Source organism: Maylandia zebra, linkage group LG9, assembly GCF_041146795.1.
Source record: "Maylandia zebra isolate NMK-2024a linkage group LG9, Mzebra_GT3a, whole genome shotgun sequence".
Classification (NCBI taxonomy): Eukaryota; Metazoa; Chordata; class Actinopteri; order Cichliformes; family Cichlidae; genus Maylandia; species Maylandia zebra.
Window position 1 is genome coordinate 6,676,386 of NC_135175.1, and position 20,447 is coordinate 6,696,832.

General features: G+C 41.2%; 1 protein-coding gene across 6 annotated transcripts in view; it reads left to right on the forward strand.

The window, feature by feature from the left end:
* Positions 1 to 20,447, forward strand: part of slc12a7b (solute carrier family 12 member 7b) — a 77,536-nt gene that overhangs the window by 19,239 nt on the left and 37,850 nt on the right. For 2 of the 6 annotated variants that reach the window (XM_004572293.6, XM_076887913.1), the window contains exon 1: positions 1,446 to 1,807. The exons of the other annotated variants lie outside the window; for them this stretch is intronic. In XM_004572293.6, coding sequence (XP_004572350.1) covers positions 1,696 to 1,807 — 112 coding nt within the window. In that variant the 5' untranslated portion in view covers positions 1,446 to 1,695. Of the gene's footprint in view, positions 1 to 1,445; positions 1,808 to 20,447 lie in introns of those variants that run through there. 6 annotated transcript variants of the gene reach the window in all.

A 20,447-nucleotide genomic window follows, 5' to 3' on the forward strand; every position in this document is an offset into this window, starting at 1 on the left:
ACACTCAGCTAGTGTTATAAAAACTCTGGCCATCTGCACTCAATTCTGTGGACTTCACTGTTTCTATCACATTTCCAATCACATAAGGTGTTTGAGACCTGATAGCTAGTGTCATTTTCAGTGTAGTATATATTCAGAGGAAATGAATCATTAGAATTAAGGTCAAATGGATTTGAACATGAGGCACCTAAAGCCATTTTCTCCTCCCTTTTACTATTTTTCAGAAACGCTACGATACTTTATTAGTCTTAGAGTACCAGTCGAAAGTTTTAGATCCTATCCATCTTTTATATTCTCGTCAACCCAATAGCACAAATGGAACAGATTAGGGGAAGAATTAAGAGAACAATGGTATTTTAAATGGGTAGAATGGTTCCTTATTAGCGCTGGTGCTTGACAGCAAGATGTCTGTTGCTTCACACCTGCTGGTTTAACAGGTTCGACAGTTTTTTGTACCTCCAAAAATCTTTGATTGCCACAATCACATCTACAATTACTGTCTGTAATTGTGATGTGAGCATGTCTTTCCTGCCCCTTGACTTGTGTTAGCTTGGATAGAGTCTAGCTGCTGTGACTCAATACAAATGAAGCAATGTGCAGAAACTTTAACTCTCCAATCCTGTACAAGTGCACACAAATGCGCTGCTTTGTTTTTCCATTCACTCGTCTGACCACTTGATCCCAAACCAGCTGGATGGGGTTTTACATATAGAGACTTCTGTGCTGATTCTTTTCTTAAAAAAGGCCTGTAGTATGAACCTATGACCAAGATGACGGTCTGTGTAAAGATAGTTTTAAAGTACTCAGCAAAAGTTGGACAGGTTAGGATTAACTGTGGAGACTGCACAAAGGCTCGATGTTCTCCTGTTTCTTAATCCCTGAAAGAAGTTTCTCTATTATGTCTCAATGACCATTCAGTTTTGGTTAAACCTTGGATGATGTACAGCTCACTCTATACAGATATGAGCATCTTTCAGAAATCTGTGTGTTTCCACACATAAGCATATGTGCTAACGCTCTTTAGGGTTATATGTTCACATAGTCTATATACATCTTCAGAACAGCATTGCTGCACACTTGCTGCACATGGGGTTTAAATTATTGCATAGCAAGTGAGGAAATACATGTGTGTCCGTGTGTGTGTGTGTGTGGCAGCTTTGCACTTCCTCTTTGAACAAAGGTGATTGTTTCTGGTGGTTGTTGTGCCTGTGTGTGAGAAAAAGGCTGCATTCCTGGTCAGGGGATCTGCCCTCAGGCATAGAAAGAGCTGCTATATGTGCTCTCACTCACAGATGAGCACTAATGCATGTAGTTTTTCAACCTCAGTGTGTGTGTGTGTGTGTGTGTTCATGTGCACTGCCCCCCATTGGGCGGGGCAGCAGCGCTCTTCCTTATTTGGGTAGTTGGTGCGGTGGGGGTCGGGGTCACATGGGTGGACAGCAGAATCCTAGCGATAGGAACAAAAACTCAGAAGCAAGACACAGCGTCCTGCCCATGAGGGTAAAGTACACCGGGGAAGTTGGTCTGAACAACAGAAAGCAAACAACGGAGAACAGTAGGAAGAAAGAGAAGAAGAGTGACAGTTGCTGGACAGAGAAAGGAAAAGATTCAGCAGAACAGAGGGGGCGGAGGAGGGCTGCGGGAGATAAGAGTGTGACAAACAGGAGACACTGAGAGGAAGCACAGGGTATAAAAATGCCCACCAACTTCACCGTGGTGCCGGTGAAGGACGGCACCAGAAAGGCAGAAGAGGGGAACGACCAAAATGATGTGCTGAAAGAGGAGGAGGAGGAGGACGTCGCCACAGGTGAGATCACGTTTTATTTCTCTGTGCCAGGTGGGCAACTGGTGCAAATGAGATCAAATTTACGAGCGAGGCTCAGGCGTCGGAATACATCTTTATCCTTCTGTCGAGACGGTACAGAGGAAGCAGCTCTGGAAAATTCCAGACTTTGTTTACAGTGTCCAGTGGAAGCTGATAATTTTGCTTTATTGCAAGGTTTTTTTTCTGAAAACCTGTTTACAGCTGTGTGTGGGCAGATAATGTGAAGGGATGATTGGGTTTGGGCAAAGGCTTGCTTGTAGCTGTGTGAGATGCCAACTTGCCTCACACGATACTGCCACTCATGGGAGTTTGACATGAATGTGGTTTTTCCTTCTGTCAAAGTCCCTCCTTTTTTCTTTGTTTTTTCATTTTGTTTCACTCCTCAGCTGATGGCTTTTAAGCAGAAGCCCTAAACACAATGAGTTAAATGTTCTTTGATTTAGTTTAACTTTAATTTTTCTGCGTTATGCCATGTAATCCTAGTGTTGGTAACAAATGCAGGGATAGCAGAGCTTCAGTGACTTCAGCATCTGCTGACTTCTCTGTTGGTTACCATTGATGTGCAAACTCCTGCATGAGTCATGACTGAAGACCTCACAGTGAACTCCTTGGTGTTAGAAACAACAGGATAAAAGAACTTTTACACAATGTCCTGACGCCCAGGCATGACACACATTTCCTTGTGGGGCCTGCAGGACCAAGACAGAATAGTCATGAACTTAAATAACACTTTATAATAAATATTTAGTGAAAGCCAACAAATATGTGCCATTTACAGTTGCACATAAACAAAACAGGAACATACTGTAATATTATAGATCTGGTGTCAGAACAACACAACCTGCCTGTGTGTAACACCTCAGAACAATATGTAGAGGTCATGAAGTGCATATTTAACAAACTCCTCTCTGACACTCCATGGTTTTGTTTTTGGGAGTTTTTTTTTTCCAGGCTCTCATTGCCAGTTAAGTTGTTGCTTTTACAGCGCTTCACATGGTGCTGAGCAAATCTGTTCCCGGTGTTTAATTTCTGTTGTGGAGCTACAATTACGGCTGCATGCCGGGTGAGATTTTACAGACTGTGGGAGAGAGAATGGTGTTTCATTGTGATGCTTATACAGGCTCTTGTATCACTTTAGTTTCTCCTGTGCTGGTCTATGTGTATGCAGATCAGCTGTTACTGACAATGGCTGCAGAGTGACAGAGTCGCTCGGTGAGCAGGGCATAGCATGTCAGAGAGATCTCACGCTTGATCTAAAACCACAAAATTATAACTTGACTCGTGGAAGCATCGAGGCCACGCATGTTCCTTTGTTTGCATTGTTTTGAAGTCCAGCCTGCTCAAAGCCACAGGTCCTTTTAAAATAGGCTGAATCATTGCATGAGTCGAACTGTAGACACATTCTTAGCTGTGAGATTTGTTGAGAACATGATGGTGACGGTATGGTTAAATAACAGCAGCAGGCTCCAGACTTTAAAAGCGAGACATATTGGGGGTGTTTCCTTTCCGTGATTTGTTAGGGATGGGTCTCAATAGTGTAGCTCATGTCAGCTCATAAACATATAGTGTGTAAGGAGGACAGAGTGAAATAGCAGTCACTGTTATTGATTATGTTGCTGGCCCGCTTTCCGTTGACTTAGTCAGGGGAGATGAGACCCCACCCCCATGCTGCAATGTCCTGGGCTCAAGTTTTTCTCATTCACTCTGAATTCTCTCTTTGTTCTACTCTCCCTCTCTGTTTCTTGATGTTCGAATCTCCTGTTCCCTCCTGGAATTAAAGCTTTACTCATAAACAAGGTGTGCTTCTTATACACGCACTGGGCACTGAAAACATAAAGGAAATATGTGTCAAAAATGTGTCAAGAGTGAAATGGAAACGTTTCATTCCTCCCAGGTAAAGCTAACTAGTGTAGCCAAAGTGAACCAGCTCAGCCCCTTAGGCCTTAGTAAGGTGGTACATCCTTTCCATCTTGTATTTGCAATTAAGCTTTCCTTAGACGACACAAGATTTATTTATTTTTAAAATCGCTTTAGTAGGTCTGGTGTTGATGTGGAGTAAAACTGTCTTGTTGTCTTTTTTTTCCAGAACAATGTTATTTAAAAAAAGTAATGACACGACTTGACGTAGCTGTACTACAATAATATTCTGACCTATTCCGTATTAACCGAGTCTCTCATGTGCTTCCACGTGTTGAAGCACAATTGTTATAAGGGCAATTGAGTCTTGCCCTTATAACATTCTTCCGTTCATTTAATTGTTTTTGCGCAGGAGATGTCAGCATGTGTGATTGGGTTTAACTAAAGTCTGTGTTTGGCCCAAGCACCAACCCCTGGACCTGAATAATGAAGCCACTGTGGAGGTGCCAAAAAGTGCATTCACCCTTGTGGCCAGTTAGCCTCCCCAGATTCCCGTATTAAAATGTCTGTGGGGGAAAGTTTGCCCCTCGACAACAGCTGTATGGGGGATGAACTTTTTTTGTAAGTTGTGCTTTTGGATACAGGTAATGATTAAAGTTGAGGGCTTGGCTGCTTCAGCTCCAGAATCAAACCATGAAATTCTCCTTGCTGCTGCCCTCTCACGAGAGTATGATAAACCTGAAGTCCATCAGATAAACCTAAGGTCTGTTTGAAGACGATTTTTCGCAAAAATGTAGCATGTTCGGTGTGTATATACAAGTTAAATGACTGAATTTTCCAATTGTTTTTTGTTTGGTGTGTAAATACCTTTACAGGGAGTGCAGAATTATTAGGCAAGTTGTATTTTTGAGGAATAATTTTATTATTGAACAACAACCATGTTCTCAATGAACCCAAAAAACTCATTAATATCAAAGCTGAATGTTTTTGGAAGTAGTTTTTAGTTTGTTTTTAGTTTTAGCTATTTTAGGGGGATATCTGTGTGTGCAGGTGACTATTACTGTGCATAATTATTAGGCAACTTAACAAAAGACAAATATATACCCATTTCAATTATTTATTTTTACCAGTGAAACCAATATAACATCTCCACATTCACAAATATACATTTCTGACATTCAAAAACAAAACAAAAACAAATCAGCGACCAATATAGCCACCTTTCTTTGCAAGGACACTCAAAAGCCTGCCATCCATGGATTCTGTCAGTGTTTTGATCTGTTCACCATCAACATTGCGTGCAGCAGCAACCACAGCCTCCCAGACACTGTTCAGAGAGGTGTACTGTTTTCCCTCCTTGTAAATCTCACATTTGATGATGGACCACAGGTTCTCAATGGGGTCCAGATCAGGTGAACAAGGTGGCCATGTCATTAGTTTTTCTTCTTTTATACCCTTTCTTGCCAGCCACGCTGTGGAGTACTTGGACGCGTGTGATGGAGCATTGTCCTGCATGAAAATCATGTTTTTCTTGAAGGATGCAGACTTCTTCCTGTACCACTGCTTGAAGAAGGTGTCTTCCAGAAACTGGCAGTAGGACTGGGAGTTGAGCTTGACTCCATCCTCAACCTGAAAAGGCCCCACAAGCTCATCTTTGATGATACCAGCCCAAACCAGTACTCCACCTCCACCTTGCTGGCGTCTGAGTCGGACTGGAGCTCTCTGCCCTTTACCAATCCAGCCACGGGCCCATCCATCTGGCCCATCAAGACTCACTCTCATTTCATCAGTCCATAAAACCTTAGAAAAACCAGTCTTGAGATATTTCTTGGCCCAGTCTTGACGTTTCAGCTTGTGTGTCTTGTTCAGTGGTGGTCGTCTTTCAGCCTTTCTTACCTTGGCCATGTCTCTGAGTATTGCACACCTTGTGCTTTTGGGCACTCCAGTGATGGTGCAGCTCTGAAATATGGCCAAACTGGTGGCAAGTGGCATCTTGGCAGCTGCACGCTTGACTTTTCTCAGTTCATGGGCAGTTATTTTGCGCCTTGGTTTTTCCACACGCTTCTTGCGACCCTGTTGACTATTTTGAATGAAACGCTTGATTGTTCGATGATCACGCTTCAGAAGCTTTGCAATTTTGAGACTGCTGCATCCCTCTGCAAGATATCTCACTATTTTTGAATTTTCTGAGCCTGTCAAGTCCTTCTTTTGACCCATTTTGCCAAAGGAAAGGACGTTGCCTAATAATTATGCACACCTGATATAGGGTGTTGATGTCATTAGACCACACCCCTTCTCATTACAGAGATGCACATCACCTAATATGCTTAATTGGTAGTAGGCTTTCGAGCCTATACAGCTTGGAGTAAGACAACATGCATGAAGAGGATGATGTGGACAAAATACTCATTTGCCTAATAATTCTGCACTCCCTGTATTCAGATCGCAGACTCCAAAAATAATTGGTGATGTGATTGTGGCTATATACTGAGTCCTGTAGCCAGTTTGTCATAGTTTTCGAAAACATCTGTCTTACTGTAGACTTTATTTTTCAGTGACGATATTTTTTTTAAATTAAAATGTCATCTGGAACAAGCAAATTAGGTAGATTTTAGGATCTGTTATGAGCTTCAGGTTACCTTGTATCATGCTGAAAAGGTCTTAACTTAGATGAATAAATCACAGGTACATGTATGTAACTTTCCCTGCTGAACAGGTTATACAGTATTGAACAGAACACAGCGTTCCAGAAGGGAATGAGCTCAGGCTCTGTGGGAGTGGGTGGAGTGGGACTCTGAGTGAGCGTATGTAGTCAAGTATTCTGTGGGAGTTGAGCGGTGTGGCTTTGTAGTGAAATGCAAACCTCAGTTTTCGTTATGCTAAGTTGGGTTATCAGATTTGGGACAAAGCCCCACCTTGTAATTAAGTAACAGGGTGGATGTGGGATGTAGCTCATGGCTCCAGTAGTAATAGTAGTAGAAGTGCAAGTGGTGGGTGTTTGGACCCAGTCTTAAATCACTTGCTTTCAAAGCTGCTATGGTAAAATCCAGCCTTACTTCTGTTTTGTTCAAGCTAAACAGGTGATTATACCAAATGCCTGGGGTTACTGCCTCTGTCCGTTGGTCTGCTTGCCCATCTGTCCCAGACATGTGTTTCCTGTTTATTTCCAAGCAGGTCTGGTTCTTTTTAAAGCTGTACGTGGCAGTCTGTATTTTTGTCTCTAATTATATTGTTAACTCTTTAATTTGCCATACTTGCATACTACCTGCTAGCCGCACTGGAAGCAGCACATATAATATGCTTTAAAGAGACTCTCAAACAAGTACATTGTAATGACTGAGTGATGCGGTTGGAATAGTTGTATCTTAAGCTGCTAAGACATGCACCATAGCTGTAAAATCTTTTAGATATTATGTGTCATGGTCCTGGGCCATGTGGGCCCAGTATTCTTAGTTCCTTGTATTTTTGTATTTCGTTCCTTATTTAGGCCATGTTTTCTGAGTTGCCCTGTTGTGTTGTTCCCTAAGTGTTTTCCCTTCATGGCTTTTACCCCCTGTGTGCCCCTCTGTGTATCTGTGAGCCCTCGTCTCTCCTTATGTTTTATTCCATGTTTCCCCTGCCCTTTATGTCTAAGTTCTCCCCGTGCTCTCTCTCCCCCCTGTGTGCCCTCTATGTATTTATGAGCCCTCGTCTCCCTTTGTGGTTGTTTCATGTTTCCCCAGCCCGTTATGTCTGTGTTTTCCCCGTGCTCTCTCTCCTCCTGTCTGAACCTCTGTGCCTGTACATGTCATGTTCAGTTCACCCCGCCCTGTCTCGTTATGATTATCAGTATCACCTGTGTTCCCCGTGTGTGCCCACTTTCCTCGTTTACCCTCTGTGTATTTCTGTCTGAGTCTCCCTCTGTTCGGCGTCGCGTTCTCCCTCATGTTGTGTGTTATTCTCCCCGTGGTTCGGTTCCTTGTACATCTCATGCTTTAGTTTTCCCAGTTTTAGTTTATTTTGTATTGCTTCTCGTGGCCAGCAATAAAGCTGTGTTTTTGAGTTTATCCCCGTGTCTGTGAATCTGCATCTTGGGTCCTTCTCCTGCCTGCCACACAACGTATCATGACATTATGTGACACAATATATGAGGACAAAATGTCCAGTGCATGTAATGTCCATTTGCAGTGATTTTGGCACAGCACAAGCAAAATAGTCAGATTTTACTAACAGTCTAATCTGTTGATGTGTTCTGAATTTTTCATCACAGCCTGTTAAATGCAGAGTTGATCTCTGAATATTACAGGGCTGTAGTAAAATCTGCTTCTTGTCAAGTTATTCTAGATTTATACAAGTTTGATAAATCAAGAATATGATTGAGGTACAGTGGGGCAAAAAAGTATTTAGTCAGCCACCGATTGTGCAAGTTCCCCCACTTAAAATGATGACAGAGGTCAGTAATTTGCACCAGAGGTACACTTCAACTGTGAGAGACAGAATGTGAAAAAAAAAATCCATGAATTCACATGGTAGGATTTGTAAAGAATTTATTCGTAAATTAGGGTGGAAAATAAGTATTTGGTCACCTCAAACAAGGAAAATCTCTGGCTCTCACAGACCTGTAACGTCTTCTGTAAGAAGCTTTTCTGTCCCCCACTCGTTACCTGTATGAATGGCACCTGTTTGAACTCATCATCTGTATAAAAGACACCTGTCCACAGCCTCAAATAGTCAGACTCCAAACTCCGCCATGGCCAAGACCAAAGAGCTTTCGAAGGACACCAGGAAAAGTATTGTAGACCTGCACCAGACTGGGAAGAGTGAATCTACAATAGGCAAGCAGCTTGGTGTGAAAAAATCAACTGTGGGAGCAATCATCAGAAAATGGAAGACATACAAGACCACTGATAATCTGCCTCGATCTGGGGCTCCACGCAAGATCTCATCCCGTGGGGTCAAAATGATCATGAGAACGGTGAGCAAAGATCCCAGAACCACACGGGGGGACCTGGTGAATGACCTGCAGAGAGCTGGGACCAAAGTAACAAAGGTCACCATCAGTAACACACTACAACGGCAGGGAATCAAATCCCGCAGTGCCAGATGTGTTCCGCTGCTGAAGCCAGTGCATGTCCAGGCCCGTCTGAAGTTTGCCAGAGAGCACATGGATGATACAGCAGAGGATTGGGAGAATGTCATGTGGTCAGATGAAACCAAAGTAGAACTTTTTGGTATAAACTCAACTCGTTGTGTTTGGAGGAAGAAGAATACTGAGTTGCATCCCAAGAACACCATACCTACTGTGAAGCATGGGGGTGGAAACATCATGCTATGGGGCTGTTTTTCTGCCAAGGGGACAGGACGACTGATCCGTGTTAAGGACAGAATGAATGGGGCCATGTATCGTGAGATTTTGAGGCAAAACCTCCTTCCATCAGTGAGAACTTTGAAGATGAAACGAGGCTGGGTCTTCCAACATGACAATGATCCAAAACACACCGCCCGGGCAACAAAGGAGTGGCTCCGTAAGAAGCATTTGAAAGTCCTGGAGTGGCCTAGCCAGTCTCCAGACCTCAACCCCATAGAAAATCTGTGGCGGGAGTTGAAAGTCCGTGTTGCTCGGCGACAGCCCCAAAACATCACTGCTCTCGAGAAGATCTGCATGGAGGAATGGGCCAAAATACCAGCTACTGTGTGTGCAAACCTGGTAAAGACCTATAGTAAACGTTTGACCTCTGTTATTGCCAACAAAGGTTATGTTACAAAGTATTGAGTTGTATTTTTGTTATTGACCAAATACTTATTTTCCACCCTGATTTACGAATAAATTCTTTACAAATCCTACCATGTGAATTCATGGATTTTTTTTTCACATTCTGTCTCTCACAGTTGAAGTGTACCTCTGGTGCAAATTACTGACCTCTGTCATCATTTTAAGTGGGGGAACTTGCACAATCGGTGGCTGACTAAATACTTTTTTGCCCCACTGTATGTTTAAAGATGTCTGTTGTCGTATTGCCAGCCTTTAGAGTTTTCATAAATTAATTTGAGAATAATTGAGATAAATGATTGAGAATGGGAATTTTATTTTGGTCATAGAAATCCTAAATAATGAATTGGATAAGCGGTGCACGTACTGTATAAAGATGGTAAGATTTTTTCATTTTATTGGCTATGGGGCAAGTTAGCGTGATGCTGCAATCACAGTGTGATAAGTGCTCTAATTTATACAGCAGGATGCAACCAGTTCATTTCAACAATAATCTGCATTCTACCAGGAGCAGCACAGATTAGCGGCTCAAAACCAGCAAACACGATAAAGGAGCACTAAACAAAATATTACAGAGTAAGCACATGTCTTAAGTATGTTTAAGGCCTAGATTGTACTCTAATGGATGGGGAAATCTATGTTACTTGGACCTGAGCAAACTCTAGCAGACTTGCGAATGCGTAAAGTATAATCCCGATTTAGAAGTAAGGCAGTTCTGGTTAAACTCGACTTCCATTGAGGCTGAAGGACAATCAGGGGAACTTTTGTTTTAATCATTGCTAGAGGCAATTTGAGATCTACAGGACTGGGACTCCGAATTATTTCACACCTGTAGTTTTTAGTCCGTTTAAGTCAAACTTCTTCCTGCGTGGTGTGGTTCATTTGTGCAGATGTGAACACAGTAATTGGACTCTGGTACACACCAAAACATCCACACTGAGATGCTTTGGAAGAGGCGGTCTTGGTGTGGTTCCAAATTCAATTCAGTTTTATTTATATAGCGCGAAATCACAACAACAGTCGCCTCAAGGTGCTTTATATAGATCCTACAATAATGGTTCCAAATGAATTCCACTGCGATTCGCTTGTAGTGTCATGTGATCTGACCTCGATCCGAACCAACTACCATGTGTATGTTGTAAGTTTGAGCTAAAAAACTTCCCTGTAGCCTTGTATGCTTTGTATTCTGGGATGCTGCAAGGTACTATGGATGTATGAAGGTCTAAATGGGCTAACAGCTAGCCATTAAATGAACATAAATTCTCCCGTGTTCTCCAATCCAATGATCGGACTCAGTGTTCTCACGTGGTTTGTGGTAACATGTTTTGGGTTTGTTGGAGCTGGAATTGTTCTCTTTGTGAAAACAAACCAAACAACAGGGGAAAGTTAAAAGTTTACAAACTCATCAACTGATTTGAACCAGAGTAAATGAACTATAGGCTATACTGCTGCAAATACCTGACTCCATCGTGGCCTATTGCTGCTCATCCACACGCCTGGTTCTCTTGGATGTTTTTTCCTAATAAAAGGGACTTTTGTCTTCCCACTTTTGCCACATGCTTGCTGATTGTTGGGTTTTTTTTTCTGTTATTGTAGGGTCTTTACTAGAGGTGGGAATCACCATACACCCCACGATACGATATTATCACAATACTTAACTCACGATACGATATTATTGCGATTTTTTTTATATATTTTTGCAATATTCTGGGTATTGCAATACGATATTTTGTGATTTATCACATATTTTTTCTACTGCAGATTTTGTCCATAAAGGTAAACTTTATCAATATTCATTGTATCTAATAATAAAGTCTCACACTCAGTCTTTCTCTCATGTCAGTCAGTTTTATTGCTGACAAAGTGAACGGTTTGTATAACAGTCTAGTAACCAACTTAACTGAACGTAACTATCTGGTACAATTATAGCTTAAAACAAAATATAATTTTACATTAAATAAAAAAGTTTTAAATTTAAATAAAATAAAACATTTCTTAAATTAAAATAAGTAAACTGTCCTGTTTGTTGCTGCCCTAAAAAGTTAAACACATTTGGACAGTGAAGCAATGTCAGCATTCTTGCTCAGAAAAAGGAGCTGATCAACATGCTCTGAAGTGAGAGTGCTCCGTTTTGCTGTGACGATGTCTCCAGCGGTTGAGAAGACTCTTTCAGCCGAGACACTAGTACCTGGGATACAAAGGTATCTCTTTGCCAGCGTGGCCAGGATTTCCACCAGCTTAGTGGGTCTTCTGTGAGTGCCAGTGATGTGACCTCCTGGTATCTTTTCACCTCCTCCTCAGCTGTGGCAGATAATGATTTTGGTGGGGCTCCAACATCACCATAAGTCTGACCAAGCAAGTCTGTTAACCCACAAGACTTCCTCATCTTGGCTGGTATGAGAGGGGGTCTGGGATTTTGTTCAGTCTCGTCAGGTTTCTCATGATGTTCATGGGCTTCTGGCTCACAGATGGGCTGCTGCCTCTTTTCTTCCTGTAGAAAACCCACACACATACAGAGAGAGAGAGAAAATAAATATTTCATATCTTTTAGTATGCAGTAATATGTTAGCAAATTATAATTAATGTATTTAATTGCTAAATAGAATATTACCAATATGACAAAAAAATCACAGATCTACTAATATTGTAAGTAAGTTATTTAAATTATAACACCAGAATGTTTGCTTACCTGAAGGGTTATAGCCTCAGCAACCACTCTGGCATAGGTTTCCTGTCTTTCCTCCAGTGACAGGAACGGCAGGGTTTTAAAGCGTGGGTCGAGAGCTGATGCTGTGTAGAGGGTGTTCCTCTCGACTGTGCTGGCATATCTCTTCTTAAGATCTTGACTGATACTTTGCTTGATGTTTCTGACCAGTGCTGTGTCACCAATGTTGTCTTGGGTGTCGTGCAACAGCTGTGCTAGCAGCGGTGCTACGAGAGACAGAGTAGGATTCTTTTCCTCAGACATCACAGTAGTCACGACTTGCATTGACTTCAAGGCCCGGACAATTTCTTCAGTGTTCCCAATATCCGTCTCGTTTAGAGTAAAGATATCTGTGCTACTCTTTCTGACTTCGGGAGACAGCAGCGCTGCACAAATCGCAGGTTGTTGTTCAAGGAAACGCTGGAGCATGTCATAAGCACTGTTCCATCTCGTGCAGACGTCGGTCTTGAGCTTGTGAGTCGGGAGCTGTAACATTTTCTGTTTTTGCTCCAGAGCGTGGTTTGCCACTGTGCTTCTATTGAAAAACCCAGTTATGCGCCGCACTCTCCCCAAGACCCTGGCTACTGCAGGCAGGTTTAAGGCTCGTTGTGATGCCAGATTGAGTGTATGGGCGAAACACTTCACATGCAGGTATCCCGCTAGCTGAGTGGCAATTGTCATATTAGAAGCATTGTCGGTGACAACCACCAGATTTTTGTCGGCAATCCCCCATTCCTGTGGTGTATTTTGCAGGAGATTTGCAATGTTCGCTCCGGTGTGACTTTCATGTAATGTTCGAGTTTGGAGAACGTAAGACAGCAGTTGCCAGTCCGCTGTGAGATAATGAGCTGTTATAGTCACATATGAATCCACAGCCCGCGAGGTCCATGCGTCGCAAGTTAATGCAACCCTTTCTGCTGTGCTCAAACTTTCCTCAACTTTATGCTTCACATGTAGAGATTGGGTACGGCTGTGTCTGCGAAAAAACGTCGTAATGGTATCACATACCTGGGTTCCAGCGTCTTGATCATGTAAGAAAAGCCCTCGTTTTCCACAATGTTGTAAGGACGCAGGTCTTTGCAGATGAAGTACGTGATAGATTGTGTTATTTTCTTAGCATGCTCTGAATTGGGAGATAGCTTTGCTAAGCTAAGAGTGTCCAGCGTTGGTTGATTTTTCAGTGGAGCTGATTTAGAGCTAGCTTTCCCGTCCGCGGTTAATGCTATTTTTGGATGGTGCCGTGTAAGATGGGCCCTCATGTTCGTAGTATTCCCAGAGTACTTTATTTTCATACGACACACCTTGCAAATCCCGTGTGTCATATCCATCTCATTTGTTCCATCCTTGTTAAAAAATCCAAAGTACGTCCAGACGTTTGATTTAAACGCAGATGGCGCTTTCCTGATCTCTTTTTCTTCCTCCATCTTTGTTTGATCAATTTTCCCATGTGCTGACCTAACCTCTGCTGACCTCACTAGAGAAAAAGCTCAACCGCACCATCTGGTGGACTGGAAGTTTTTGGAACAAAATATCGATGTCTGCTGTCCCTGTATCGATACATTATTAGCAAACAAAATATCGCAATACTACGCAGTATCGATTTTTTCCCCCACCCCTAGTCTTTACAGTATAAAGCATCTTGAGGCGACTGTTGCAGTAAGTTTGTGCTATATAAACTGAATTGAACCGAAAAGTTCCGGTACGTTCTGCTTCCTTTCATCAAAAATGACAGTGTTAATAACAGAGTTAATTCAGGCTTTGCTCTAAACACTGTTGTTGAGCACTGACTCAATATGTTCCTTTTTCTCCTAAAAACTTGACTTTGAGGTATGTTTCCCCAGTTGTTCTTGTTTGCATGACCTGCATGAAACAACACGGTAAGAGGACGCCGGTGTGACGTAAGAAGCTCGATGTGTAGTCTGTCTTCTGTAAATTGTAGTTTAAACATGGAAAACAACCAGCATGATGTTTTAAGGAGTCTAGTGTAAGTGTGGTCAGATTGTGAGCACACTGCATTTTACTTTCCCTAAGGCCTTTTCAGTTCTGCTTCACACCTTTCTTTGACCTCATGATATTTTAGGAGGAAAAGTGGTTAGAAAAAAGACAGAGGAGGTGATTTTTCTTTTCTTCTTTCTTCTCTTATGTGGCATGAACACACCTGGTTCTGCTCTCATTTTTGGAAACTGTACATTACTATAGTGCAAAGTATGTGTACAGCTAAACTACACAATGTTTGTCTTAGCCCCATGACTTTGTCCTGATGTTCCCATCAAAACAACCAGTCACTGTTTACACACTGTATGCATTTCCACCCTAAATTTGGATGATGAAAAAAAATAAATAGTAAAAACAAATCTCTTGACAATAGAAACTCTTATGATTGTTTTCTTGGAATTATCTCCACCTTAAAGGTGGTTTGGGAATACTTTCTGGAGCATCCATAGACGATCACCCACGAGCAGCTGTTTAATATAAATGTAAAAACTATATAAAGTTTACTGATTTTGTACAAATGTGTGGAAGTGAAGGTAACAATAGCATGTTTTCTGTGCGTATACTAAAGACAATGTTGAGATTATCAAACATAACAACTTAAAAGAATCCATTTGGGCCATATATATATGAAGAAAAATATCCTACATAAAACACACATGCAACATTATGACCAGAGGATCACATTGTCTGTAATAGGACAGCTTCCATAGCTCTTTTGAGTGTATGAAAGAGTGAACCACTAATATATGTTCATTCTTTTATGTATGTTGAGCACTCGAGCCAAATGGAAAATTTCATTCTGCTGATTATCCAGACAGTCCTACTCTCCGACTACTGCCCTCCATTTCCGTCTCAGATATCTTGTCCTCACCAGTTCTCTACTCTAAATATGGTACCTCAGATAAGTCCTAATAAGCACGCACAAGTTAAATGCCCATTTTCTCCTCTATCTACTGTTGCTATCAGCTATAGTAGCTTTTATTTGCATAAGCCTGGGTAGGGGAACTCCAGGCCACAAGGGCCAGTGTCCTCCAGTTTTTAGATATCACCCTGGATCAATACACCTGATTCAAACGATTAGTTCATTACCAGGCTTCTCGAGAACTTCAAGATATGTTGAGGACGTAATTTAGCCTTATAAATAAGCTGTGTTGGATCAAGGACACATCTAAAATCTTCAGGACACCGGCCCTTGATGCCTTGAGTTCACCATCCCTGGCATAAGCGCTTAGCCTTCACAAACATGGTACATTTTAGAGAATGGAATCACCAGACACCCTACAATAGGATATTTTCACAGTACTTAACTCATAATAAATTATGTCCTCAAAGTTGAACTTAATCAGTATCTGTTTTATCCAGAAAGATAAAGCTATCTCACTTCAGTTATGTCATTTATGAGATTGTCAAGCACACCAATACTGTCACTAAAGCCTGTCATCAATGTTGCCATAAGACAGAGTCAGTCTCCTGTCAGGTTGGGATTGAATAGGGTCAGGTTGGCAATTGCATGCAATCCGTTTCTGATAATACAGCAATTAACTGTAAGAAAAGCACATAGCTGTTGTTGTCTACATAAACAGTTTTGCTGGAATATAACCAGAGTACAGCCAGTTGAGTTGTGCTCATTAACAATGTCATCACACCGCATGAGTGTATCTGTCTGCATTTATAACATTTATTTGCAAATCTTTAATGTCTTTGAGAGTGACGGCAGTTGGTGCAAGTCGGACTGCAACTGTTTGCAGAACGGTTGCACTAATTTTTTTCCAGCTTGTTTTCAGTTAGGAGGTAGATTTATCAAGCATAGTGTTGGGTTTTATTTATTTTTGGTTGAGATGATTTAATGTAAGTTTATTCAGCTACTATGACCTCTACTGTTCATATTCCCATGGTATTTTAATTTATTTAATGAAATAAATAAACACCCTTAATGAATTCCTCCAGCTACGTATCTAGGGCTGCACGATTAATCGTTAGAAAATCGCGATCTCGATTCATACTTATGTGCGATCTCATTTCCAAATGACAACGATTTTAAAAAAAAAAGAAAAAAAAAAAAAGACGATGACGACGATTGTACCGCATTTTGATCTGGGACGTAATACAGAAGCTGTGCCGTGTGATGCTAAAATTAGCAGGGAAAAAACAACGGAGAGCACGTCAGGGATGACGAGAAAGTGACAGGAGAAAATCCGTTCCGGTCAACCACCCAAACATCAATAACGGGAACCTTATACAGCGCCTCCCTATACCCGTCGAACTCCCGCAGGCACAAAGAAATTACGGAGGCTATTACTTATCACCTGACCAAAGATATGGCTCCCATCAACACTGTGCAAAACGAGGGATTTAGGAAAATGATCAACACCCTAGACAAACGCTACACAGTGCGTTTCTATTGTTGCACTACCTGCTCTATACATGCTGTGTCGAGCAACGGTGGAGATGGAATTTCAAGCAGTACAACATTTTGCGCCAACGACAAAACGTGAGACATTTGTTGTTTTTATGTTTATTTATTGTTTTTATATTTATTGTTTTTATGTTCAGTCTCAACTGTTACGAAGTTGATGTGCAGTTAATAAGTGCAATAAATATTTATACTGGAAAAGAAAATCGTGAGAGAATCGTGATCTCAATTCTAAGCCAAAAAATCGTGATTCTCATTTTATGCAAAATCGTGCAGCCCTATACGTATCAGTGTGTCATGTTTACAACCGTTACACTGCTCTTACAGTGACATCCAACCAAAAAGTCAACTTTACATGATGTTTAAATCCAGTATTTACCGACTTTTTTTTATTTTTCCAACCAATCTTGTGAGCTTTGGCACATTTTTACTGGCAAACCATTTTTCATGTGCTTACATTCTGCAGATTATGGGTGTGCACCACTATGACTTTCATGTTCCTAGCTCAAACAGACCAATAAACATGAAAGAAATGCTTTGGTAAAGGTCTGGTTAGAGTCCAGCCACATTTGAACAGCTCCCAGAGTGCTCCCTCTTGGGCGTGTGGGTTTCTCACAATAACTATTAAGTAATTTTGGGTCGCTATTGATTTGACATTGTTTCCATTATCAAATGCGTTAGGCAGCTGCAAACTGCCTGCTTTTCTGTTACTATCAGTGTGGAGTAAATCTCTGCTGACTAATTGTTTCATTACTAACTGTTTACCAGATACATGGTGGAAACAAACCAAGAATTATCTGAAGTGGCAAATTGAAGTCATAAAAGTGGGCTTCCATTTTTTATTAAAAATATTGCAAAGCCTAAAAACATTTGGTAACCTCATAAAAGATGTGTATGTGTGTTTGACATTACGTGAAAGGTGCCTATTTGTGTACCTTTAAAGATACCGTTTCTCTGTGTTGGTGATGTAGCATCACCTTCCTTGCAAGTAATGGATGCTCACCAAACACATTTTGACATAGTACATAAAATATCCTTTCATATTAACAGCCTTTTGTTGTTTAAATGTCTACCATTATCCCCCATATTGAACATTCTCATATTCTAGGAACCAGATGCTGGCAGTAGAACAACCATTTAATATTCTTGTAAATCACCTTGGTTACATTTAAAGTGGCCTTAGGAGGATATTAGAGAGGATTTTGTGGCTCTAGATGAAATCCCAGAATGTCTTACCAATTGCATTTACAGTTTCTCATGTACACGTCCACCTTCAAGCACATGCTGTTTGCTTCATATTGTGAGACAGTGACACCATCTGGAGAAGAGTGGACTTGATCATTTGTACCTTTCATCAGGAGAGGATGGTTGGCACGGACTATGTGACTGACTGTGACAGTAGCATCTGATTTTTCTAACTGCTGTATTTAATCACCACAAAGTCAGTGTCTGTAAGCTATGTGTGAAATACAGTGTGCATGTAAACCAGCCAACACGTGAACAGTTATCTATTCCAGTAACTGTTTGAAGTGACAGGTTGTGTCTAAGTGCTTCTAACGCTAAAACAGAATACCTGTATTTGGGGAATATGTGATTGAAACATCTTTTAAGCTTGTCCATTATGGTCAGTGTTGACTTTTAAGTCTACTGTTTATTCCAACTGTTTTTATCCGTAGTGTGATTTTGTTATTTAATGGCTTCTAAGGTGTCCTTCAGTGTTTTGAAAAGTGACTAAAAAAAGGTATTACTACTACATACTGGGGAGAGTATTAACAGAAATTAAAAATTAAAAAAAATAACCAACATGGACAAGATTACGTCAGCCCTCCTACAGTAGTACTATCGTTTGATTTTGTTCTTGTCCATAAAAGAACAATAGTTATGAAAAATTTTGCAGATCAAGGATGAAAACAAATGTAAATGCTTGGGTTTTAGAAACATGCAGCTACACGGTTGAAGTCTTTAGCGTTAAGGAGAGCCCTCACAGAAAGGTTTGCACATCATTTGTGTAGCTGTTGGTTGGTTACTAATTGATGTTCCCAGCTCTGTTTGCTTTTGTAACCCTGTGAAGTATTTAACACCCTGTCATTTGTCAACAGGATCGTCTGCTGTCATTGGTCATTGCTTGACAGTTGAGAAAAGTTTAATTCGGGATCTGCTGACTTCACATCACAGATGGTCATTTAGGCTTTTTTAGCTTAAAGCTTTAAGTTTGGACAGCGCTCTGTAGTCTTCTCTGTGTATAATGCGACACGTTCACACATTCTGTCCTTCGTGTCCATCCTTTGTGTTGCCCAGCAGAGCAGTTTGTTTACCTGACAGGTTTAGAGGCTTAGAATATAACACGGAGACACTTAAACGCACGCACGCACGCACGCACGCACGCACGCACGCACGCACACACACACACACACACACACACACACACACACACACACACACACACACACACACACAAAGTAACAGCATCCATCTGATATCAAACCAAGTGGAACTTGATACGACCAAAATCTTCTTACTGTGTGATTTGATAGCCTCTCTTTAAGCTCTGCTTTGCCAGTTTAATGACGCTGACAGCAGATGTTCAGTTTTGTCTGCTGAAAGATGACTGAACTCTGCTTGTAACAGCGAGGAAGTCTACGTGTTTTTTTTCTGTCCTTTTAAGTTGTTATTCACAAACTGCTCCTTAAACTGGTGTATTGTAGTTGTCCCTGGCTGATGACTCTACATTGATCCTCTGCAGGTAATCTGACCAGCAGTTAACGTATACGAGGCTGGCAAGCAACACTGATCTGATTCTTACTGATTCATCTGAATGTGGCTAGACAGCACGAGTAGACCTTCACTTTGCCTGCTGACTTTAAAGCCATATCTTCCTCAACTCTGGGGCCTCAACTGACTTCTGTTTTATAAAAAGTTCAGGATTAGCCTAATCTGGTTAAGTGATTAGTGCCCATTTCACATGCTCTTGTACAAAGAGATTAATGGGCAGTCAGTACAAAGGAAGACAGCAGGGTTCTAGGTTGACCGGGCTTCAAGGTAATAGCTGGGGCAGAGCTGTTTCTGCCATTGTCTGTCCGGTTTGTGAGGCTGTAGCACACCTTTGACTCTTTCCAGCTGATGTCTAGCTTAACCTGATCTTAGATTAAGTATGCATCAGGGTTTTAATAGTTTTGCAATTTTCATTAGTTTTTATTTTTATTTAGTTTTGACTTCAGATTTTTAATTTTATATCAGTTTTAATTAGTTTTTACCAATTGTTTGCTAGTTTAGTTTAGTTTTTATTTTTTTGAAAATCCTTAGTTTCAGTTTAGTTTTGATTAGTTTCAGTTATAGTTTTAGTTGTGTTTGCAATAATTAAGTGTAACAAAATCCCAGTTTCATCATATCAGTCATTCTCTTCTGCTTATCCTTGGGTATGTTGCTATTCCAGCTACCATACCCTGCACCCTGCACAGGTCGCCTGTCTGTCGCAGGGCTAACACGCAGAGACAGACAACTCACATTCCCACCTATGGGTTCTTTAAATAAATAAATTAGGGCAGATGAACAACCATTGATACCAGGCAACTATAAAATGTATATCTTGGCCCCAATGAGACTATTAACTCTTCAGTGTTCGTAACTTTGGTTCAAGTGAATTGATAAACTTTTTGAAGGCAATTGACTCACACAGTTGTGTAGATATCCCAGTCCTGTTGTCTTGGGATGCATCACGCTGCCTTGCCTGGGGTTAGCTTCTATTTTCTGGGGATGAGGGTTGAGTGTGCTCCCTTACCTTCTCAAGGTAAGCTAGGTTAGCCTTCTTGTGTGAGCTTTTCAAGTGCACTTTAAGGTTTGTGGGATTTTTTTCCCTTGAGAAATGTCCCTCATAATTTGTCTCTTTCCACTACAAGACACTTGC